Here is a 26247-nt window from a genome sequence, read left to right on the forward strand (position 1 = left end):
GACAGCTGCCTCTTTATAGGAGGACAGTGGTGGCTTCAGCTCACGGTTCTGAAAGAGGCATTTTCCTATGTGCATCTTGTGACATTTTGTTGAAAGGAAACAAGGTGTAGGTACATTTTGTAAATAAAACACTGATAATAGCCTGACAGTGATTTCTCTTCCAATGGGAAACTGACCTGTAAGGTCTAAAAATCTGCTACCATTTGGTAAAGGGACAATATTATTTAGAATCGAATTCATCTCTCTCACTGTACAAACTTGATATAGCAAGTGCAGTAACGGTTTATCAAACAGTCAGTACCTACTAAGGAATGTCAAGGATCTAAGATTAAAATCTGATGGATTGCTAGCAGTTGTCTAGTATCACTGAGCTAACAAAGTCACTTAAAGGTGAACAAGGATTTTGTGAAGGTTAGTAGCAAACAGTGGTTTAAATGCTTACCTTCAGGACTTATGCAATGGAATAGTTCAGGCACACCATTCACAATGGAAGAAGAGCCACAGTGTGGAGGAATCTATGGAAATATGCACAAGTCCATTATTTCTGATAATAAAGTTACTAAAATGAATAATAAGAAAACGAGTTATCTTCCCCAATTTAATTTTTATACATATTAATTTTTTATCCTTATTCAACATAGTTACCTTGCACTAGGCCTGCCCATAAAGACTGGGATCCCAGTCCTGAGGCCCTGTTTATGAAAGGAGTCACACCACTGATTTCACTGGCATTAATCACAGCAAATGACATTCCCTCTACTTTTGTGAAGTGATACTTTAGCTTTATAGGGTCAGTGTGGGGAACGGAAATTCCGTCCTCCCCTAAACCAAAGGACCAGTAAAGACTGAAAAAGTTTTCACATCTAAGCCGGATTCAAAACCTGTAGTAGCCAAGAGTCATAGCTAAACATAGTTCAGAGGCCAATATACGACGAATCGGTGGTCTCAGTCCATAACCTAAAGTCCACCATCCCAACTGGTATTGTTTGTAGTTTCATTAATAGAACTTCCCTCTCACCCTGATGCATAGTCTCTTTAGATTAGCACTGAGGCATGCTGGGAGGGTGGTATAGGGAGGCTTGCATTGCCACCACTAATTTCTATGTCTTAAAGGAGAATTTCAATATCTAGGGCTGGCAGGCTGGCACCTCTACGAGCACTAAAATTAGCTTTAAATTTAGTGGGGGCAGGGCCATCCCTACCCATTCAAAAAGTATGCAGCTGCATACGGCACCAGAGAATTTGGGGCACCAAATTTTCTGGTGCCCTACGCAGCTGCGTGCTGCTCCAGCCCCTGTCCCGCCTCTTCCCACCCCCACTCCACCCCTTCCCCAAAGCCTCCACCCCTGCTCTACCCTAGCCCCACCCCCATCCCCTGAGGACTGCAGGTGGGCTGGGCCTGCACTCACCAGCGGCGGGAAGTGCAGTAAGCTGGCCCCAGCTGCGCTGCCAGTGAGTGCAGGGGGGTGGTTCCTCCCCGCCCCCCAAGACAGCCTGCCCTCCCCCGCGCAGAAGCCTGGGGCCCCACACACACCCCGCAGGGGGGCTGCATAGGGCCCTGGAATAGCTAGAGTCGACCCTGAGTGGGTTTTTTTTTATACTGTTACTGAAGTGAATGCTTAGAACTAAGAGAAACTGAATTCACCTAACTGTTCTACATCCCAGCTGTACAATGCATATTTTAATAACTATTATATATAAATATAGAGACAATAAACAATTTTTTAAGGAGAAATTCAGACAAGATGACATTTCCCACAGTAATTCCATTTTACAGGTATTATATGTTAACAGGGTCTTCACAACTAATTAAGAAAAGTTCTTGCCTTTATATACATCACAGTGATATATAAAGCAGTGCAGTGTTATTGTAAAAGGAGGCAGGGACTTGTGCAATGAATAAACTGAAAGCAATCAAACAGTGAAAATGTTTTATGTACTAGAATGTTAAGTTTTACAAGGCTCCCATTTCAGTTCAAAACATATGGGTGCTTTATTAAATTAATAGGTATTTAAAAGCACCCTCCTTCGTCCTTTACAAGATATTTCTACTTGTTCCCCGGGCTTCCTTTTCTCGCTTATTTCATGGATTAATACAGTTCTCACCATTCACCACACAAAGGATTAAAATGCTTCTCTGCCTTAAGCTCAATATCTGCTGAAACAAGGCTTTGCACAACACCTGGGAATGCAAGTGCAGCATTTTCAATTTCAGCTAACATTGTCGCGTTACTGAATATTTTAAGTCATTAGCACTACTGTCAGTGAAGTAACTGAACTGGCAGAAAGATTTTGTTAAAGTCTCACATAATGCTAATGAGTGCTCAAGTTTCCCGTGGCATCTAAAGTGACAACACAGCTAAAGGTACAGTAACTAGCTATGATGCAACTTAATTTTATGAAGCCACAGAAAAAATGCTGCTTGTCAGTTAGTGTCAGCAGCAACTGGATAGTTGCCACTTCCTACTGACAACTTTTAAACAGCATAAGTTAATTCATAACGAAAGCAGCATTATCTAGTTGCTATAAAGGATTAGGAACTGAATCCAGGTGACCTGTTTACGACATTAACAGAAGATTGTAATTCAGTCAGTCAGTCAGTGACTTAACAACTCAGTGCTACGGCTTCTCCAAATGTAAAATGGGGATAATAATGTTGACCCATCTTTGTACAACTAAAAAGTCTGAGTCATCAGCAAAAATATCTAATCTCTCTTTTGGTTATGATTTAAAAATGTCATTGAATAAGTGATAATAGGTTAAGATAGCAAATCATCCAATCCACATTTCTAGATGGCTTTATCCTTGTGAGATGCAGGATAGTGAAAATGTACTAGAATCTTACTCTATAATGAGCTGGGATAGAAAAATGCAGGCAAGAATAGCAGAAAGGCAAGAGGAAGGATGGTGGTGTGAGAGATTTAAGGCACTAGATTAGGACTCAGGGTTTTAGCCCCAGCTCTACCACACTTACTGCATGACTTTGGGCAAGTCATAACCTCTTTAGGTCTAATCCACCACCCACTGAAATCAACGGGAGTTAATGGGCTGTGGATCAGATCCTCTGTGCCTTAATTCCTCAGCAGTAAAATTGGGGTAATAATCCTTGCAGCATTCTGGTGAGATAGGGAAATAATTCCCAATGCCTGTGAGGGGGTCAGACACTAAATTGATGAGGAAGGGAAGGGACATATAAGCAGATAGTCTGTGTGCATACACTTACAAAGCAGAGCAACTATATTTATGTTTTCAGATGACCAGCATTTGCAATATCCCTTGAATTTCTTTTTATACAACAACATGATATAATAGCAATACTGTGGGTAGTCTTGTTAAAGAGATTATTTTTTAAAACCTGCCACAGATTAGAAAGTTATTTTTCTATTCTGTGAAGAGCTAAGGGACAATTCCAGCAGCCAGCTCCCCTAGTTAAGTTGGCAGGCACAGCTCCATAAGCACTCCCTGCACCACAATGCACACGAGATGGGGAAAGAGTCAAGGCACTGGACTTGCAAACAGACTCACCAGTCTACCAGCCATTCTCTATGTAATAAGGGAAAAAACAGGCACAAAAATTACTGCAGGTTCCTCAGAAACTCAGAGATTATATTAGTTAATACAATGAACATACTATCATTTTGCAGCCTGGAAATGAGAAGAAATCCTCATCTACTCCCAGCCCACACAAACTCCCCATTTCCTGTTCCTCTTACACAGTACAATCACAGGGACCATACTCTCTGAGGAGAAGGATTTGGCCAAGAGAACTCTATTCTGCTCTCCAATTTCTGCAACAGCTGTCAAAGAATTCATACTGAAAGGCAGAATTTGGCCCTAGGGTGACAGTGGAGTAGTTTAATCTTGTGCTGTTAACTAAAAGAGTAGAACTATCTTGTCTCTTAAAAATTGTGAATACATCCATCACTTTAGAATCTAAGCTCCATTTCTGTATCTAGCTAGGACTTCTGCTATGAATTAAAAGTACTGTACGTTAGTGTGATGCTGTATGATTGAGATATGATCATTTATATAATTGATATTGCCATTTAAACAATTGCAACACATCATATACAAAGTATATCCTGTAAGGTGTCAACGGCAAAGTTATGATATGCTAAATATGATTATCCTGTTTATATGCATGAATCAATTTTGTATCTGAAGTTATAAATATTGGCTATGCGCTGGCTAGGGCTGTCAACATTCTGCTTGCACAAAACTGAACATCCTTGCCCCACCCCCCTGCTCCACCCCTCCTCTGTGGCCCTGCCCATGTCCTGCCCCTTCTCACTCCATTCCCCCCTCTCTGTTGCTCACTCTCCCCACCTTCACTCACTCACTCACTCATTTTCACCAGGTTGGCTCAGGAGACTGAGGTGCAGGAGGGGGTGAGGGCTCCAGAGTGGGGCCAGAAATGGGGAGTTCAGAGTGAGGGAGGGAGCTCCAGGCTGAGGCAGTGGGCTGGGATGCAAGAGGGATGAAGGGGTTGGGGTGCAGGAGGGACTCTGGGCTGGGGGGGTGGAGCCGAGGGGTTCAAACTATAGGAGGGGACTCTGGGCTGAGGCAGGGGTTAGAGGAGTGGGAGGAGGTATGGACTCTGGGCTGGGGGTGTGGGTTCCGGGGTGGGGCCAGAAATAACGGGTTCAGTGTGCAGAAGGGGGCTCTTGGCTGGGGAGTTGTGAGGGCTTTGGCTTGGGATGCAGGTTCTAGGGTGGAGCTGGAGATGAGGGGCTTGGGGTGCAGGCTGGTACTGAGGTGTTCGTAGGGCGGGATGGGGTTCAGGGCTGGACCAGGGGGTTGGGGCCCAAGAGGGGGTTAGGAGTGCAAGCTCTGGGCGGCACTTACATCAAGCAGCTCTCAGAAGTAGTGGCATGTTCCCCCTCCAGCTCCTACACCGAGGCATGGGCCAGGTGGCTCTGCATGTCTCCCTGTCAGCAGGTGTCACCCCCGCAGCTCCCGGCCAATGGGATTTGTGGGGATAGCATTTGGGGCAGAAGCAGCATGCAGAGCCCCCTTGCTGCCCCTACGCATAGGAGATGGAGGGGGGAAATACTGGCTGCTTCCCGGGAGCCTGCCAGCCCTGCTGCGTGGTACCACCAACAGGACAGTCAACAGCTCAGCCAGCGATGCTGACCGGAGCTGCAAGTGTCCCTTTTCGACCAGGTGTTCCGGTTGAAGTTGAGACACATGGTCACCCTAGTGCTGGCATCCTACATATGTGCTATATTCCTGCGTAACACCCACCACATAAAATCTACATTGGAGCCAGATTGCACATTGTGAATGGACTATTCAATTGATGGCCCATTAAACACCACTTAACTCTCACAGTAGGCCACAGAAGAAGCTTGTCCCTGCCTGGTAAGCCTTCCTGTGAATGCTTTAGCTAGAATATGGGTAATGGCATGTGACTTGCTCATGTGACCCGGCACTCCATCTTGTGTCTGTACTTTTTCCACACACTGAGCAAGGGACTTTGTTTCAGACAGTAAAAATTCCATCCACATGGGAGAAGGTATAGAAGAACCAACATCTCCATTTTGCCTCTTCAATGTTGTAATCTCTGGACTATGGATTTACACTAAGGGAGCATAGTGACTATGGACTGAGGACCTTCCAATCTTCTGGAAGGCACCAGAGACTTTACAAGCCAGCAGTCTGTAACATCACTGCTACAAACCTGATACAAGAACTTTGTAATGATTGTATGTATATGAATTCTTCGACTATTTTAACTCTCTCTCCTCTTTCTTTTCTCTTATAAATAAACTTTTAAATACTTGATACTAAAAAACTGGCAACAGTGATTGCGTAAGATGTGAGTTATATATTGACCTGGGTATGTAGCTGATCTTTTGAGATTAGAAGAATCTTTTGTTTGATTAAATTCGTTCTCAGTAACTACTCATTATAAAGTCCAGTGGCTGGGTGGTGAAGCAAGGGTTGGAATGCCTAAGGAGACAGCATTTTTGACTTGTTGTTAAACCAGTGTAGTAAGACAGAAGTTTAGAATAACCACCAGATGACGGGTGAGTCTGCTCTATTTCTCAGCAGTCTGTCCTGAATCTAGTATTCTCAGCTATGCTCCACTGAGGCACACAGTGGCAGGTAGCACTTTGGGGGGGAGGGGTGGTGCAGTTTAGCAATCTTCACCTTTGCCTTCCCTCAAGTCACATCCTGAATTCATGTTTTCACATAACATCCAGAGCAAAATCAACACTAAACCAAAGCAACACAGCATTCAGTGACACACAGAAGACACTTTACAACACACACACACGATTTACAAAACTAATCAAATATAGTGTTACAAAGCCTCACTTACACTGCCAAAAAACAAACAACACCCACAAAATCTGTTCTAAAAATCAAACCTGTCCAGCTAATGTTTTAGCTTCCTCGGGTAGAAATGTGCAAAACCAAAACCTCTGTGGAAGAGTATTAATTTTCCACAGCTTCACAAACATCCAACACACTGTTCTGTATATGGAATTATTTTATAGTAGCTGTTTGACAAAGCTGGAGAAGTTGGGTAACATTCTGATATATGGCCTTGCAACAAGGACACTCACAGTAGATGTGCCTATGAATTTAAAGCATGTATTTTGGTGCTCAGTGTGACAAGATGCAAGGAACACATTAATTTAGCCTAAGGAGTATGGCATGGCTAACCATTCTTGCCATCAACCCAATTCCCAGTCATTCATTAATGTCAAGAGAGACCTCCATGCCACAGAAACTACTACTGGGTACAAAGCATGGGAAACTTCATTTTAAAACTAACTTAAAGGAACCAATTTCTTTTCTAATACAGCGGCTTCCCAAAACCTGTCAGTTTTGGTCACATCATGAAGCTCATCACCTGAAATTTTAAATTAACTGAAGACTCAGAAAAATTAAGCTTATAAAAGTAAAATATTATTTATTGGAGAGAGATAGGACCCACAGCGTATAGTACTATTTCTGCACCACTAAGGTTTCTTTAAGTTCATCCGTAAGGAAATCTTCTTGTACAGAAAGTGTTTAGTAAGCCACTATACTATATAATTACATTATGACTACATTAGCAGTTGAGTTAATACTGACAATTATAGTCTGTGGCAAATTAATGCTAGTGAAATCATTTGATTACATTCTACATATTATACTACATTGAATATTTCCACTGTAAGTCCATAAGAAGTGGCTCTAGGAATTTAAAATAATCATTTGCAGTAGCCAGGAGACAAGTGAGTCACGTGGAATTGGATGTGGTCTGTATCTTTATAGTTTATAACTTGTATTACAATATCATAAATCTGCTAACAGTATTTCATAGGAAATATTGTACAAAGAACAACATTTAATTTAACATTTAAATGCAAGAAATCCTTTTCCTTTCCCTGGCAGCAGCTATGCCATAAAAATTATTATGATGAAATGGTGAATGTTTCCAAAAGACCTAAGAGGAACCCTCTGACTCCCACAAGCTGATATTGTTTTGAGGTTGTCTGCAAGACTACATAGCTCTTGATATTCTCCAGTCTGATTCTTAATGAGTTTAAATATTTATATTATTTCTATAAAGGAAAGGAAGCATCTTTGTGAAGACAAGTGCAGGTCTTTTCCAAAGACATAAGTGTTCCCCATACTCCTTCAAACAGTCAGCTGCATGACTACCACAGCAGTACAAGGACAGAACAAGATGGAAGTGATGAACAAGTCAGTGGTACTTCATAAAGCTGTTTCAAATCTGGCCAAGGACCATTGAGATAACTCAAAATAAGGCTTACAGAATTACAAGAGGGCCAGACAGCTGCAATGAAATTATCTATCACTACTCCCCTAGCCCGCCCCCATCCCCAGTTATGAGTAATTATCTAATTCTGGTATAGGTCTCCAGCGTCGCCCAGTGGATTCAGGGGACCTAAGATCGTCGGCGGGGGGGCCCTGCTTTGGCGGTAATTCAGCGGTGAGGGATCTTTCCGCTCCAGGACCTGTCGCCTAAGTGCCCCAAAGACCTGCAGCAGAGGTTCCACCAAAGCAGCGCCGAATTACCACCAAAGACCCGAAGCAGAAGCAGCTCCAGGGCCCGGGCTCTGCAAGTTTTCCGGGGCCTCCGGAGTGAGTGAAGGACCTCACTCCAGGGGCCCCGAAAAACTCTCGTGGGGGCCCCTGTGGGGCCCGAGGCAAATTGCCCCATTTCACCCCCCCCCCACCCCTCGGGCGGCACTGTAGGTCTCTTATGCAGTCAGTCACTCCAACATGACAATATGTGGAATAAGATGAACAGATGTCTGCTGATGAGACAAAAAAAACAAACAAACCCTTCTTTTCTCTCCTCCCATCCTCACCCAAAAACCAAGCTTAGATTTTCTTGGAAGAGGCTATGAGAAAAGTACCGCAACTTTATATACACGTCTCACTGATAAAACAACTTTCTTTAAAGGTATTAGAAACTAAGGTGTTTACTTTAAGCTTGAAGATGACATGCAAATTGGATGCTGTCTTGAATAGAAATGAGTGATAAGGTCTTAACTATGCAGCTGAGGATCTGAAGTGTTATTCATATATTTAATTCTCCTACATATCTACCTGAAGTGACTAGAAAACAGCTGGAATGCACCTACAGTCAGCAGAAAGCATGGTCTCTAGTTGGTGGCCAACTATTTGTATTTGACTATTTTAACTTTTGGAATATATAATGTGATACGTATGAAACAGATTATTGAAATAGATAATATGTAGCATGGAACTTTAGGAGGCTCATTTGCTAAAGGCTATGAGGGAGTTTGAATATTACAAGCATGTCTTCATTGCTATAGAAGGTAACAAGATAACCACTATGAGTGAGCATTTGCGTACGGAAGCGTGGTACTAAGAAGGGGCAGTGAAATAGCCACCACAGTGTTATTTTAGGTTTTCCCACTTTAAAAAAAATAATAAAGCTTATTACACACTTAAGCTCTAATCCAATTTGATTCATGGGACAAAACTGACAAAAGACTGAGGCTCTAAGCCAGGACAGTCCCTGGACAAAGTCCTCACTGACATATTGCTTTATATTTACTTGCTCATTGCAGTTCTTGTCCCAGAACCCCATGCTACAGTGAAAGACTCCATTATTTTTGTTTGGTCTTCTGCTTGATTTCAAATTCTCTTCATTAACTCAATGGGAGAGAGCCTGATATAAATGGGACCCAGCAGTCCCACGTTTGGCTGGTGCACTATATATTAAATTCTTCACTTTCCACTGCAATATCAAGTACTTGACTGGACTGCATTAGAAATGTTGAAGAACTACGCTGACATTACTGCCATGCAGCTCAAAATCTCTTCAGCAAGAGTGTTCAGAATTCCGAGCCCATCTATGATAGCTGTAAATGGGCTTTACACTAAGTATCATGCTCATGTTTCCCTTTCCAGCACAGGCAGGCTAAATCTTTCTAATCTATTACATAAGCAGTAAAGATATCTAAATATAAATATCTGAAGGCAGTGTCTAGAGGACTCCTCTAACAAGCTCTATTTTTATTTCATGATAATAAAATGATCAACTTTGTGGAAGTATATATTTTTAAAATTGAACATGCTAACATGATTAATGGGAAATTTAAAAAAAAATTTAACCCCACAAGAATATAGGCTCTGATCCAGCAAATAACTTAAGTGCATTCTTAACTTTAAGCATGAGACTAATCCTACTGATGTCAATGAGTTAAGCATGCACGTAAGTGATTTGCTGAATCAGGGCCATAATGCCATTTGACCATAGTCATTTGGTCTCAACACATTGAAACACACACTCTAGCATAGTGCCATTTAGTTGCTTATTCAGGTTTCCAAAACTATGCCTCAAAGTTAAAGCCTGTTTATTTACAGAAATTTACAAAGCAAGGCTGGGTTTTATGGAACCTAATTTCAAAAGAGACACACAAAATATCTGCTGGACACACGTCTGCTGGATACACCAATCACCTAAACTGGTTTGCTGCTATGGTTTTCACCACATGGATTGTAAAAACAGTTTTAAAATGTCAGACGGAAAATGAACCATTTTAGCTGAATTAACCAGTCTGAGATGAGTTTCAATAACACTTCACAAATCCTGATATCTATTAATAACCAAACACACACAAGAGAGCATTGGAAAGTCTAAGACCATAATGTTAATGCTTAAAAATCTCATAATGTTAAGTATTTTATTCCTCTTTTCCCCTAAATGAAAGCTTCTGACATATTTGATTAACCCTTTCAAATTGAGAGTTTGCTTTTTTTTTTTTTTTTTTTTTAAATGGTGCAGTGCTCTCTAGTAGCAGCAGATGTGTTGGATCTGCTGAAGCCAAGGAGAAAACATGTATTTTAAGAGCATTATATATCTGGGTCACTGGAGATGCCAACCAGAAGGGTTGTACTTTTCAACGGTCAGTCATAAGCTTATAGAAGAATAAAAAGAACACAGTCCTCCTTGTTAAGTCATCCTGCATTATCCAAGACACTATCATGGTTTGACTGTCAAATTTCTGAATGACTCAGCACATCAGAATCTATACTGAAAAATGAAAGTAAGCCTCTCCCCAACACTCATATTATGCACAATGATTTTCCAATTGATGTGAAAATAGTTCAGAGGTTTGATTAAAACTAGGACAGTTAACTCATGCGATTAACTCAAAAAAACTAATCATGATTTTAAAATGTAATCACTATTAATTGCAGTTTTAATCACACTGATAAACAATAGAATACCAATTGAAATTTATTAAATATTTTTGGAAGTTGTTCTACATTTTCAAATATATTGATTTAAATTACAACACAGAATACAAAGTGTACAATGCTCAGTTTATATTATAAATATTTATACTATAAAAATGATAAACAAAGTAAATCCTTTTTTTAAATTCACATCATACAAATACTGTAGTGGAATCTCTTTACCATGAAAGTGCAACTTACAAATGCAGATTGTTACATAACTATACTCAAAAACAAAACAATGTAAAACTTATGCGCATACAAGTCCTACTTCTGATTCAGCCAATTGCTAAGACAAACAAGTTTGTTTACATTTACAGGAGATAATGCTGCCCTCTTCTTATTTACAATGTCACCTGAAAGTGAGAACAAGCGTTTGCATGGCACTTTTGTAGCCAGCATTTACATGCCAGAGATGCTAAACATTCATACACCCCTTCATGCTTCAGCCACCATTCCAGAGGACATGCTTCCATGCTGATGACGCTCATTAAAAAAATGTGTTAATTAAATTTTGACTGAACTCCTTGAGAGAGAATAGTATGTCTCCTACTCTGTTTTACCCGCATTCTGCCATATATTTCACGTTACAGCAGTGTGTGGTGGGGCAGTCACCCCGCTCTTGCCCTGAAGAGGTTAAAACAGCCCTGGGAAAGGGCTGCCCTGGGGAACCAATAGGGTAGGCTGATTAGGAAGGCAGCCACAGCTGGGGCCATGCCCAATTAGGAGACAGCTGGCCCTATAAAAGGGCTGGGGGCCAGGAGCTGGGGCAGTCTCTCTCTCTAGCAGTGGAGAGAGAAGGACCTAGCTGCCTGGGAGCAGGGTACCAGAGATAGAACAGTGCTGGGGAAAGGCAAGAGGAGCTGGGGAGCTCCAGCCTGGAAACCAGGCTGTAGTAGGACTGAATGGACTTGTAGGTTCCAAAGTTCTACATTGTTTTAGTTTTGAATGCAGTTTTTTTTGTACATAATTCTACATTTGTAAGTTCAATTTCCGTGATAAACAGATTGCATTACAGTACTTCTATGAGGTGAATTGAAAGAGACTATTTCTTTTGTTTTTTTACAGCAAATATTTATCAAAAATAAATATAGTGAGCACTGTATTGTAACTGAAACCAATGATATATTTGAAAATGTCAAAAAATCCAAAGCTATTTAAATAAATGGTATTCTATTATTCTTTAATCATGCGATTACCTTCTTCAATCACTTGACAGTCCTAATTAAAACTCATACCAATATCCAGTGGTGTGTGATAGCATGTATTGTTTCCATGGGTACCCCAGTCATTCAGTAAACCATCCTCACAAAAGCACTGCATCACAGTAACTTTCCTTCCATCAAGGAACAAATTCATCTACACCTCTACCTCGATATAACACAACCCGATATAACATAAATTTGGATATAACACGGTAAAGCAGTGCTGTGGGTGGGCAGGGCTGTGCACTCCGGTGGATCAAAGCAAGTTTGATGTAATGCGGTTTCACCTTTAATGAGGTAAGATTTTTTGGCTCCAAGGATAGCATTATATCGAGGTAGAGGTATATTTACGAAAGGCCCTGATCCTCCAATCTGTACTTAGGTTAAATTACCACTGACTTCAATATCAACCCCCAGATTCCAGTGCAAGTTTTGCCTGAACAAACACAGCATCCTGATCTGGTCGGTTAGCTCACTGAATCAGTAGCACAATGACATTCGAGATGAAAGTTTATCAGGGCAGAAAAAAGCCCCTCCATAAAAAGATAAGCTGTTCTTCCTTCAAGAGTTTGTTTCCTGTGATTGGTTTCCTGCCCCTGAAGGTACCATTTCCATGGATCCAATACACTGAGGAGAGGGAAATCCTTGGAGAGTGAAATAATTCTTCATTTTGCTTTGAAGGAAAAGTGGTATGAAGAGAATATGATGCAAGGGTCAAGGTCTGTGATCAAGAAAGAAAAATTGCTACTGAAGTCACTATGATTTGCTATTTTTCTGCCCTGATGGTTGGAATTATCACGTAAGCTCTGCCCTGGTTTTTAGCATTTATTATCCAGCTTCAATTGTGTGGTGAAATATGCCATGTACTTAATTTGCCATATACTTTTCTCTGGAGATCGAGAAGATATTGGTGTTGCAAGGGTATTGTGTTTGCAGCTGCTGTTCCTGCATGATCATTTCAATAAGTTGAATATCAACCCTGATTTGTTCTCTTCTTCCAGACAAAAAGACCTCATCATAATTGTCTCCAATGATTATGCAACACTAGACACTGTTACCAGAATTGTTATCCACTTTAATCAAAGAAATGACAGTTTATTTTCTATATCAATTGCCATTGAAAAGGGGAGCTCCATCAGCGGTACAGCATTCATAAATAACCATAACTTCTCTTTTCTTTAAAACTATGGAGTAGAATGAGCATTTGGGTCTGTTTTTTAAAAACCTTAAAAAAAACAGGAAGGGAAGTGTCATAGAACCCTGCCCTTTGAATTCCTGAGAGCTACTGCATGAATTGTTGCACGTGCACACAATTCCTGAGAGCTACTGCATGAATTGTTGCACGTGCACACACATAAAACCACCAGCAAATTTTTAAATACCTTCTTAATTTTGTCTGTTAATATTCTACTATTAATACACGTTTACAATGAAATCAGCAGCCAAAACATTAACTTTTCAAACAAACCAACCCTCTGCATATCATCTTGTGCCTTCAATGTGATAAATGTTCTGCCATGGTTTCAACATCTGCATTTTTTCTCAGCTGCAGTCATGGTCACTTCCTGGACAAAAACAGCGATGAGTCCTTCTGGCACCTTAGAGACTAACAAATTTATTTATTATTAAGGTATCACAAGGACTCCTCGTTGGTTTTGCTGATACAGACTAACACGGCTACCACTCTGAAACCTGTCACTTCCTGGACAGCGATTCCTTGCAGCTTTATACAAGTGCAGGAAGCCAGCCTGTGCATGTAAGAACACAGTGTGCAACAGGGGACATCTCCAGTGGGATAAGGCAAGGACTGCAAAGGCCCTACAAAATAATAAAATTGAATTTTTCTTTTTCATAGATGGATAGGTCAAACCAAACATCACAAATATAATGGCCCCCTAAAAAGCACAGGTATAACTGTGTTACAATATTCCTCTTACTATTTTTAGATCAATTCTTTGACCCTCATGCATGCTTGCTGGAATACTTCCCAGAAACAGATGAGTGTTGGGAATGCATCCCAGAAACAGAAACAAGTATGACAGAATACATTAACTCCTTTTGGCATTGACCCCAAGATGAACCAGCCAAGCATACCCATCTCTCTAGTGACCAAAACACAGCTGGAGTCTACTTCTGAATAGCTGCATACCAGTGGGAAAAATGATAGGTTGCTACTACTTCAGTAGGTACTTTATGTTTTTCGGATGATTAGTTTGTTTTTGCCATTTTTCAACTCTGATGATGCATGCATGGCTTACTTGACACGAAAATCCATTAGTACCAAGTATCGACTGAATTCAAAAACGGAAAATTACTGCAGAAGCTACGTGAGTAAAACTGACAGTGAAAGGGAGAGAGGACTTTCCACTTGATTAAAAATAGCTTATTACTATCAGAAATTATCTCTATTAAAAGCAATCAGAATAGTAATTATTTATAATTCTACATTAGTAATTCCATTGAGATAAATGAGATAAAAACAAGAAATTGTTAAAATGTAGGAGCCGAAAAATCTTGTAAATAAGATACCCCCAATTCCACCAATAATGGTGTTTTATACCATAAGCAACTTCAGGATGCAACACTGGAGATTTTTTGAGCCAAATTCTGATTTAAGATACTCAGTTCACATTTTCACAAGTAAAAACTGCTATTGCTCCTACACACACGTCATTTTTTCAAGACAGAGTGCATAACAAGAAATCAGTCTAAGCCTGTGTGCGAAGAGGAACTAGTATAGCTCAGCACTGTGGCCTTAGTGCAAGAGATGCACAAAATTACTACCAAGAACCAAGTAATTTAAGAATATACTGGAACTCATCACATCAATCAAAATTCCCTTCTAGCAGGCTCACTGGGGAAGCCTGCCAGAAATCAGTGCAATATGCAGTCGAAATAGACAAAGATTCAATAATAATTAGTATGTCAAAAAACCCAAACCTGAGTACCACTCTAATTGTGATCTGTCATTTCTGTGCTCTCTAAATTGAGACAATTATGTCTGATGAAATTATGCATCCTCTTTACAACCATTACATTCAACAACGGGAACTGCAACACAGAATGATAAGGGAGTGAATCCTCTAGTGCACTTGCAGAAATGCTGCAATTTATGTAGTCACTAGAAAATTCTCCTACAAAAGACAGGTAGCAAAAGTCTCACCACCATTCTAGCCCCACAGATAAGGTAACAGGGCCAGAGCCCTGGTAAAGGGAAAGCCATGGTTTCACTAAGAGAGGATTCTCTTGGTGCAGGCTCTGCGGAAGCCTGACAGCTGTAAGGCTGCCCTCAGAGAATCCCCTAAGGGAAGTAAGGGCAGGAAAGAGTCTGCCAGGGGTGAGAGGGACATGCCAGGGGTGGGGCAGCAGCTTGCAGTGTTGCAGCCCATAGAGTAGCCCTGGGTGGTTACTGGAGCTTTAGGCTTTCTAAGCTGCGTGGGAAGGGTGGGATGAAGTAGGCAAAAAGATGGTTCAAAGCCACCAGCGCCCCCTCCCCGTCCCAATAGACTCAGAGTTCTGTGCTGCACCTCTTGGAAAGGCACATCACAGAATTTCACCCCAAATCTGCCAACTAACTTAAATCAATAATTAAACCAGCAAGAATGGCTTATGGACTAGAAATGGTTTTTGATTTCTTGTAGGTATGTACATACTTTTGATTTGTATTCTTGAGCACCACCTAGAACTTTGTTCCATTAGTAAGGGGTTGGTTATCAGGTCAAGTCTACACTACAGCATAAAATCGAAATTATTAAAACCTGTTTTATAAAACTGGTTTTATAAAATCGATTTACGCGTCCACACTAGGGCACATTAATTCGGTGGTGTGCGTCCATGGTCCTAGGCTACCATCGATTTCTGGAGCGGTGCACTCTGGGTAGTTCAGTAAAAGAATGAGACCAATAACTTCGATTCCGTCCCACTAACCCTAAATCGATATAGTAATATCGATTTTAGGGTTACTCCTCTCGTTGGGGAGGAGTACAGAAATAGATTTTAAGAGCCCTTAAAATCGATTTAAAAAGTGCCTTGTAGTGTGGACGGGTACCGCGTTCTAAATCGATTTAACGCTGTTTAAATCAATTTAACGCTGTAGTGTGGACCAGGCCTCAGCATGAAAGTTTCAGTTTCTGTTGCAAAAGACCGAGCTATTGCAATACCTACCTTGAGTCCACGAAAGCTCCCCGGCTGGTTGGTGAAGAGCTGGGAGGACTTGGTAGATTTTGGAGTGGATATCTGGCTGCTGGGTGTTCCACTGACTGTCCAGAGCAACAAAGGCAACCAAGAGGAAGAAATGATTATTAAAAGATTAAAATGCAAATAACCTGTGTAATATAATGTGGCTCTCTGAGGTATTATCTGAGTTTACTCACATAAGACCAGACAGGGCCACCCCAACGTCTCAGAAAGAATCATGAAGTCCAATACTGTATCCTTTGCTCACTCAACTCCCATTGGCCGGAAATTGGCTGCATCCTTTGCACATACAAAACACTGCATTTCTATTCCAGTTTCATGAGAGCCAGTCTGCCTGTTGCCAGTGGGAGGTTTGGGTACACAAAGATAGGAGGACTGGGTCTTCAAGTTGCATAATTATTGCGATATCATAACAAAATATTAAAGAGATACAATTCAGGTTGCCAAAATTTGACCTCCCTTTTCTCTTCCCCATTTGCAAAGTCAACTTATACTTTATAGGTGATGTGTGTTTTCATTTAAAATAAAATGTGTGTCTTTTGGGGACCAAACTGTACTAGAATATAGGTTCTCAACTGAACCCTTAATAATACAGCACTGGTGTAGGAAAAACATTTTCAAAAAAATTAACATTTCAATTTGAACTTTCAAGAAGTTACTATAAGCATCAATGAAAAAATTCTCAGAGGACAGAAAAATTCTCCCTCCCCACAACTCCTGATGTCAAGAACCTACACATTTTAACCCCTTTAATTATTCAGGGCCTAATAAAGCCTCCACTGTACTCTTATGGCTTGAGGGGCAGTTAGCTCAGTCCTACATTCTTCCAAAAAAGGGCTAAATCAGTGTCATTCATAAGACTGACCAAAGGAGTTTCTACTAATGATGCACTGTATTGCTTCTGCATCCAATCCTTGTTTGCCCGAGGAGAGGAAAAACTGATCAAGAAACTAAAGAGCAAAAAAACCCCAAAGAACATGACTTCACAGTGGGAGGAAGTTCTCCTTTAAGAAAAACAAGAACCTGCCAGCAAGACATTTTGTTTCCATGGAAACACAAGTAACCACCTACACTTTTTCAGATGTGTGAAGAATTTCTCTAATGGGTTATGCACTACTCTTTTAAGCACCACCATTGTTTTTTGCTGTGCAAATGCCAACCAACATACAATACTGAACTTCTCTGGGAACTGAGTAGTCTTCCTACACAGCTCTACTTTATTTTGTAATGCTTGAACAGTTGTGATCTCAGTGGTTACTGTGACTACACAGCAGCTCCACAGTCTTAACAAATGATCCTCCCTTTGTGCATGCTGCTAGGTTAAAAATTAAGCACCATTTATCTAGGGGATCAGTCTTCCTGGAATAGGATGACCATCCCAGTTCTATTCCTGGCTCTGCTATCGAATCACTGAAGGGTTGATCCTACATTGCTAACATCAATGAAAGTTTTACCATTGGCTTTAACAAGAGTAGGACCGAGCACCTTATGACCCCAGACACGTCACTCTGAAGATTTTCAAACACATCTACATGGAGCACAAATCCCACTGAATGTCCCTTAGGCTCTTGGGAAGATCTCCTCTCTCTCAGTTACTCAGACATCCCTTCAGTAAAATGGGGATAATAAAGCTTCCTTAACATCATAAATTGCATGACAAGGCTTAAATGTTAGTTATTATTTTATATTGTACTTCCTGGAAAGCCATAGAACTTCAATTTTAAAATTCTATCAGTAAAACAAAACAAAAAAAACCAGCCTGTAAACATAAAATAAGGTTGTCTAAAGAATTCTGCCTGAAATCAGCTAAGTAATACTATAGGAGCAGAAATTGTCACTTTTTTACATAGTTCATAGGAAGCTCACAATCTTGTGCCTGCCTTGGTATGTTTGGGTAGCCTTGCCTATGTGATAACTTTTACCTAGGTTTGTAACCAGTTAGTACCATATTTGTGTCTCAACCATTACATGCACAACGTGGTAAACACTTAGTCACTGTGACAACTGACCATATTTTGCGATTGTCAGAGGTCTAGGCTGGGACATGGCTGTCTCCCTCTAACTCATTCATAAAACTCAGGTTAGGTACGGAAAGGATCCTTAACCAGATCTGTGCAATGATTTGGCCAACTGGTTTTCCTTCCTCCCAGCAACCTGTGAAGTAAGACATCCCAGAATACACTGCCCCTTGGGCTGCTGGTGTTGTTCTGCATGCTGCTCTCCCCTAACTCTAATCCCTTGCAGAGGCAGTGTAGGATAGGTGCCCAGAGATGTTTAGTAGCTACACAGTATTGTGCTGGAGATAACACAAGAAGAGACTGACCTGCAGATAGATCTCAACCATGTTTTCTGCAACCACTCTGGATGAGTGCTACAACATAGTTGTTACTGTAGTGAGAACAGATCCGTAGGGCCCAATCCTGGGATAGGCTGAGCCCCCTTAGCTCCCAAGAAGTGGAGATGTCACATGGACGGACTTAAAGGAAAAGGAGGAAAGCAGCTGCCAACTGAAACTGCAATACCTTCCTTTGACATTCTCAATAAAAAGAGTCAGTCATTCTTTTATGTATTTCTAACTTATTGGTTGCTGCTGATTGTTGTGTGTACACACAAAGCTTTTCCTTTCTAAATCAGTTCTCCATTTGTAGGCACTTTAGGAGCAGGGTTTGTGTCTTTCTATATGATGTGTGGCAACAGCAAGCACGTTCTGAGTATGAGTTATAATACAAATAAATACATTTCCTTTTCCCCAGTTCCTTAAATGGAATATGCAATGCCACAATTCATTAGTATATAAAAGATTTTTTTAATTTGAATTTCCAGTGTGGTCCAATATTGTAAGCCACTTGCCAATTAAGAATACATATATTTACGTGGGAAATAGAGGTGGTTGGGGTTTTTTTTGTTTTTTGTTTTGTTTTTTTAGGACACAGCTGACCCATTTTTCCACATAAAGACATCGTCAGATTGCAGATCTAGGACTTAAACAGCAGAGATACAAGAAAAACTATATTTATTTCATTTGCTTCACAAAAAGTTGGAAAACATATAGGGCCTGACTTGTTCTGATGTAAGTTAGTGGCAAATCAGTCCCACATTGTTCTGAATTTAGCTACATTTTCAGCAATTCTCAGTCTCAGCTCCAGCTAATCTTGTCTGGTGGTGTTGGTTAAAATTTCTCATCATCACACACTCTAGAATGACTATATACATTCATGGCTTGGAAGGCTGCTTCTCTATATGTAGTCAAATTATACCTTAATAAATCTAATTTTACTGCACCAGATGTCTGGCAGTTACAAGAATCACTCACACTCTCAATGTCTTGCCCACTCAAAGGTCTACAGTAACAAGTAAGATAGAGTCAACGTGCTTTTGGTTTTCCAGAGCACAAAATGTGTGTGGCAAACTGTAATACATTCATGGAAATGGAGAGAAGGATAAATGGAAAGGTAAGAGGCATGATGGTGAGATAAAGCCATAATAATAATGGCTCACCTGGGGATTTTGCTGTAGAATAAGCACTGGAGTAGTGGCCACCCCTCTTTACTGCACTCATTCATTCGACAAAAAGGAGAAAGACATTAAGGAGAGAAGTTACTCAGCATACACACAAAGGGAGAAGGGTAAATGCACAAGCAACAACCACCACCAAAACTGAAAGAGAATGTATGGTAAGTATAAGCATCAATACCAAACAATTTGGGGTAAAATTCTCAAATCACTTAAGTGATCAAGGTGCCCAAGTCCAAATCATGATTTCAGAACCTAGAGTCCTATTAAAGACATGCAATAGGACTGAGGTTCCTAAGTCACTTTTGAAAACAGGACATTTGGCACCTCAACCACTTAAAGCACTTTTGAAATTTTCTCCTCTTTGTTTTCATGTAAAAGTTTGAGCAGAATAAAGTTTTAGACTGAAAATTCTGGTGCATGACCTGTCTACTTGGATATGTGGACATTGCTTAGCACACTCTGAGCTTTACTAGAGTATAAATAAATCATAAAATGAAAATATTAGTACTAATCACTACATTTTGAACTAAATTAATTGAAGAGTTACACCCCATACAATCCCAATGAAGTTGACAGGCTTGCATGATGTATGTGTATATCATTTGTGAAATGAGCCTTTTATGTACTGCCCTTTTTTTTTCTTATGGTTACAGTGGTTCTCTGAAACTAAAAAAAATCCTACTTTTACTTGTGACACAAAGACACAAAAGGACAATGAAAATCACTCTAGCAAGGCAGTAAATATTGATTTGAAAATAAAACAGGATCATATTCTGGCTTTCATACGCACACAGGAGCTGCACATATAACCACAATCAGAACATGGCACTATATTTTAATATTCAATGGCTCAATGTCAGTGTCACTCTTCCCCAGTGGAGAGAAAAACCATTTGAGTTTTGCTGTATTTTGGGGTGGGGATGAGGGAAAACCACAGTAACTTGTGAGGTAAAGAGTAAAAGCAAAAATTTTCCCATTTTTCTCATTTTCAAGTAAAAATATCCAATGCTTGGAAATGCGCTATTCAGTCAGACTAGCAGCAGGTGAAGAAACAATTTGGACATTACTATAAAATGAGAGGAAGTATGAGAAGAAAAGGTGTTCATGCAATTTCATAGGGCAACTTACAACAGCTCAAAGAAGCAAACTGCTATATTTTGCAAGTGTTCAAATATGAAAGGGGAAAAACCCTAAATTCAAAACACAGAAGGGTATATATTCAATGTAATGAATGAGGATTTAACCAGACGATGCCATTTCAGTTAATAGGGATCTTCAGCAAATCCAACCCCATGCTGAAAATTTGTCCTCAAATGTACAATTAGCACAAGCAACTGTAAACATTCACAAATTCAAACCTTTTTGGCTTGTAATGAAAAAGAATCTCTTCTTTGCAGGGTGCAGAATAAATGCATTTCAGTGTATAAAATCTATGTGGCATAACTTGGCATTTCAGGTTCCTCATCACGAAATACATGACATTTCCACTTTATCAGTCCATTCAACAAATAACAAGTTTCATATGCTCTGAATATTCAGCTATTTCCTTATAATTGCACCTGAAGCAGGTGACTTGCTTCGACGTGAGGGTCCTGGGCTTTTGGAACCAGATTGTCTGGGTGTACCAGGTGAACGGGAATATGATGACTTCATAACTCGACATTCTGGAAGGAAACAGATGGAGTTTGGAAAATATTTAAGTGTATGGATTCAATTCTAAATCAGACCACCTACGGTAGCTGTTTATTGCCCACGAAACAAACTGACATTTTCCAAACATTTCTGCCAAATTAAATAAAACTAATTTATAGAAGAATCCAAAAAAACTTTAACCCACATACTGAATAAATTCTGTTTTGAGCTGGCCAAATACTGAAATATTTATCCTGAATGCAGTATTTCTCCATGCCTTGAAGTTGGATTCATAGTACAATTCAAATTTGTATTTAGACAGATGTGAGACAGTGAAGTGGATGAAGTGGTACACGGGTTCTTCTGATGCCTCACCAACCTCTGTAGTTTGTAATGACAGTTCTATATAATGCAGCATCACACATGCTGGAGCACATGTTGACACACTGGAAATCTTGTTAACTGGACTGGAACCTGTACCTTCTGCCTCTTCAAGCCAATTTCATTTTAGCCTAACTCTAAGATCGTTGGGTTATTTTTGCCAGAAGTGCAGTGCCATTCCTACCAATTTTCAGAGGACGTGACAAATGCTGCGGGCACCAAAGGGCAGAGCCAATAAAGTTATCTTCTCCCTCCCACCTATCACATATATCTATTAATAAAGGGAAGCCAAAGATGAAAGGAACTAATATTCACAAACACATTGCCTTCTTGGGAAGTTTTTCATTCCTGCAGTTAACACTCATTACTAAAAACTTTCACCATCTCTCTCAGTTAGACCAATTTTCCTCCCCATTTCCCACCAATGCCATCAATTCAACCCAACCCACCAACAAATGAATTCACACATGCCACTGGGTCAATTTATAAAAATCAAATACAAAATGATTCAAATCCCCATGAAACAAATTCAACCCTGTTTATGCCAAACAACCTTCCTCCTGTATTACCAAATCAATTCAAACCTTCCTGCCCTCTTCATTTCTCTGTGCCCCCATTTTACCATCCTCAGGCTATTCTACTTCTCTCCAAACCAATTAAGATTGTCCGCATCGATCGAATTCACAGGGCCTCTCCATGACTTTAGCTGCTTCCCTTTACATGCTCCAAGCAAGGGCGGCAGGGCTTAGACTAGAATCCCTATACTCTTTCCACCACTTGCTTCAAGGGAGACACAGTCACTTAGTTCTAACACCAGATTACTAACCTCCAGCTTTTGGGTCTATTCTCAGATTCCTGCCAAATCTCCAGGATTTGACCAGCTACCAATAGTGGACAGGATTAATGACTGCCCCCCCCCCCCCCGCAGCCCACACGCCAGACTCTTCAGTGCTATTGCTGACCTTGAGCTACCCCTTCTCTTCCATTGAGACCCCCAGAATTACTGCAGCTTCTAAGCAAAGAGTCCAACTCAGATAGCCCAGAGGTACTCGGGAGAGGGAGAACTGATGGACTGGGACTGGAAGGTAAACTATGGCCTTGTCCAGACTATGATTGGAAGATATTAGTTAACATGTCTGCTCTCCTCTTAGGCCTGTGTGAAGTTAAAGCTTCAAGCTCGACCTGTTCAATTCACGTTAAAGGCATGCAGCCCTGTCTACACTAGGCTGTTAATACATGTTAGCTAATACTTCCCAAATCCAAGTCCAGACAAGTCCTAATGAATTCAGATGAGAGGGAGAAATAGAAATGGAAAGCAAGGAGAAACAGAATTAATGCATTAGATGAAACTGAGATAAAGAAAGACTAATAGTTGGGGGGTGGAGATGAGGAAACCCTTTTAGATCTTGACATCGTCTTCAAGCTTTTTGTATTACCAGTGCAGGCTGCTCAGTCTCACATAGGTCTGGGAGCAGAGCTGATGAGGAAGGCCAGCAGATTAGAGTTGGTTGCAATTTCTTCCCCGCAACAATAACATTTTCATTTTTGTCAAAAATAATTCAGGTGTTTATAGAAAAAACAAATTGAGAGAGAGGGAAAAAAAGTTTCTCACACAGCCTAAAACACTCCCTGAATGATCTGTAGGCATTTCATAAGGAGACCAATGCCAAGCATCCTCTTTCATCATAAGTATTTTCATTCAAGGGAGGGTTATTTGGTTCAGTAGCTGAACCAGTGTCGATACACTGGAAGAACCAAGGAGGCAGATCACTCAACAAGAAGGAGAAAAAATAATTAGAAACTAAGCTTTGCCAGCCTGACACAGGATCTGGCTACAGTACTCTCCTAGATTCTGATAACCGCATTTCCATGAGACTTGAAATATTTCTAATATTAAAGATGCATAATGAGATGTGCTGGTGGGAGAAACTGTGCAATAAATAGTGTAAATCTGCCTCAAATTTCAGCATAAATAATTTCACATTACTTGAGATTCCAAATTGAATAATCTTTGCAGAAATTCTAATTCTACCTTTGAATTTACATTATAGGATTTCTCTCTTTATTGGAAAACAACTTTCTAGCAGCTAATACAGAGCCATGGTATAAATATCTACTGATGTAAAGAAAGCATGAGTGCACAAGTTCATTCTTCTCTATGAGTTTACAATAAAAAATAAATCAGTTCTGTTCATATAAACTGGCTAAGCAGCAGGTTTTTAATAGACGTTTGGAATGAATGGGATAATTCTTGTAGGTCTGCAAACAGCAGCTACAGATGTGATTTTTGAAAAAACCTCAAAACAGGAACATGGAGACCAAGTTAGAACCCATCAAAGTCAGTGGAAATATTCTTATTGACTTCAGTGATCAGGCCTTTGGAGCAGATTAAAAGCACCCTTTTCAAAGTTCACTGCCATTCACCATATCCTTCTAAGTACAAGGTCCATTGCCCATGAAGAATAAACCAGGTTTACAAAACGCACTCTGACAAATGGACTGGTGCTAAACTATTGTTTGGAAAATTATTTTATTAAAGAAACATGTTTGATAGGAAAAATTATTTCAATAAGTTTCTCCAAAATCACTTTTGAATCAGGAAGGGGAAAAAACGAGGGAGTTCAAGGAGAATTGAACATTTCAATAGGTTTAAAGTACAGTCTTACCACTATGATCCAGTACAAAGTCATCTTGAGCATAACGATATTTCTCAGGTCCGCAGGCAATGAAAACATCATCATCTCCAAAAAAGTCCTGCAAGCAGGTAACCTAAAAGCCAAAATAAGTAAGAAAGTGTGCAAAATATTTCCAAGATGAAGTCAATAGCTAGACAGCCAACAAAACCCAACAAATTTGTGCGCTCTTTTCACAGTTCTGTGACTCACAACAACACTGAGTATCATATGTTTTTTTCCCCACAGTGACAGACACTTACCAGTTTTCAAGTACTATAGAGCAGTGGTTTTCAGCTAGTGGTATGTGTCCCCCTGGGGGTACACAGAGATCTTTCAGGAGGTACATCCACTCAACTAGATATTTGCCTAGTTTCACAACAGGCTACATAAAAAGCACTAGCGAAGTCAGTACAAACTAAAATTTCATACAGACAAAATGAGAAAGTAAGGAATTTTTCAGTAATAGCGTGCTGTGACACTTTTGTATTTTTATGTCTGATTTTGTAAGCAGGTAGTTTTTAAATGAGCTGAAACTTGGGCATACACAAGACAAAACTGACTCCTGAAAGGAGTACAGTAGTCTGGAAAAGTTGACAAGCACTGCTGTAGAGTCATTCTTAAAGTAAACAAGCCAGAAAACTTCAAATGGCAAAAATGTAAAATACTACACCAATTTTAAACAAGTAGCCTTCACTGACACTAGCATACACATAATCATTTATAACTGGGTGTAAATATTTATGGCTTTGATGGAAATGACTATAAGACATTATTGAAGTGTCAAAGCTGACATTTATATTAAAATTTCCAAATTAATTCTTTACAGGAAAATCCTTCTTCCAAAATTACTCACATTATTATTTCCATTATAACCAAAGTATCCCTACATTTCTGTTTGTTTTCAGAGTGGCATTTTAATAATATAAAAGATTATTGAAGTATGTTTTTATCAAATAGTTATAACAAATTAAAAATTGTTTCCTTTTTACTAAAATCTATTCACTAGTACAATAATATGCAAATCATAAATACAAGTTAGACCGAGTGAAACTTTGTACTTAAAAAAATTCAATATCAGCGGTGTGATATTTGTAGATGAAAAGCACTGACTATAAGAACAAAGTGTTGTAAATAAGTATTGAGGGAGTTAAGATTTCTCAGCAGTATTCGTACTAAACACTTTATTCCTTGTTCAGATTTCAGATAAATAGCTATTTGTTAAACAATGCAATTTAGTATGAAAAATCCCACACAAAACACAAATACTGTTTGTGTGGAAGGTGTTGTATTAAATAAACTGTATTTCAAAACATTCTGTAGAGTACAATAATAGAGGTACAGAGTACAAAAAAACTAATAGCATGTATGCCCGTAAAGTAAATATGCCAAATCTTCAGCTATGGCCCATTGCATTGAAAATGGCAATATGCATCCAGCCAGTGCCCCTTTCAGATCCTGATAAGCAGAGGGAAAGAAAAAGGACTTTTGAGTGCAAGAAATACATGTGGACAAAGTAGGTACAGGACAACAGGCTCTTCTGCAGATGCAGGCGCCTTAGGTCTAATTCTGTTTCTATCAAAGTAAAGATCCTGTTGATATCAATGGGGGAAGGATCTGAACCATTATCTATAGTGGGGAGCAACTCCACATGAGAGTATTCTCTTTAGATAATCTTATAATCATTATATGATGTGTGTCATTCGGACTGTAGAAGTTGCTACTGTGTATTTTAAATACTGTCCTTTCACTCACATCCTGAATCCTAATGTCAGAGGTTAATAATCAGATCTAGTAAACAAGTGAAAATATAGGAAGGGATTTTCAGATGTGTTCAGCATTGGTCTGTCTCTGCTCCCACTGAAATCAATGGAATCACTGACTTAAATGTGAGTTGAGTTAGGCCT

The 26247-nt window shown here is 39.9% G+C and overlaps 1 protein-coding gene across 5 annotated transcripts in view; it reads right to left on the bottom strand.

Annotated features, from left to right (window-relative positions):
• Positions 1 to 26247, bottom strand: part of DCLK2 (doublecortin like kinase 2) — a 144340-nt gene that overhangs the window by 51852 nt on the left and 66241 nt on the right. For 3 of the 5 annotated variants that reach the window (XM_030564331.1, XM_030564326.1, XM_030564329.1), the window contains exons 3-7: positions 24335 to 24437; positions 21215 to 21319; positions 19638 to 19688; positions 16107 to 16201; positions 443 to 515 (exon numbers count right to left, since the gene is read on the bottom strand). In XM_030564331.1, the coding sequence (XP_030420191.1) occupies positions 443 to 515; positions 16107 to 16201; positions 19638 to 19688; positions 21215 to 21319; positions 24335 to 24437 (427 nt within the window). The remainder of the gene's footprint in view (positions 1 to 442; positions 516 to 16106; positions 16202 to 19637; positions 19689 to 21214; positions 21320 to 24334; positions 24438 to 26247) is intronic. The other 2 variants (XM_030564327.1, XM_030564330.1) reach the window with 2 other exon arrangements.

The sequence above is a fragment of the Gopherus evgoodei genome, chromosome 5 (genome assembly GCF_007399415.2).
Source record: "Gopherus evgoodei ecotype Sinaloan lineage chromosome 5, rGopEvg1_v1.p, whole genome shotgun sequence".
Taxonomy (NCBI): domain Eukaryota; kingdom Metazoa; phylum Chordata; order Testudines; family Testudinidae; genus Gopherus; species Gopherus evgoodei.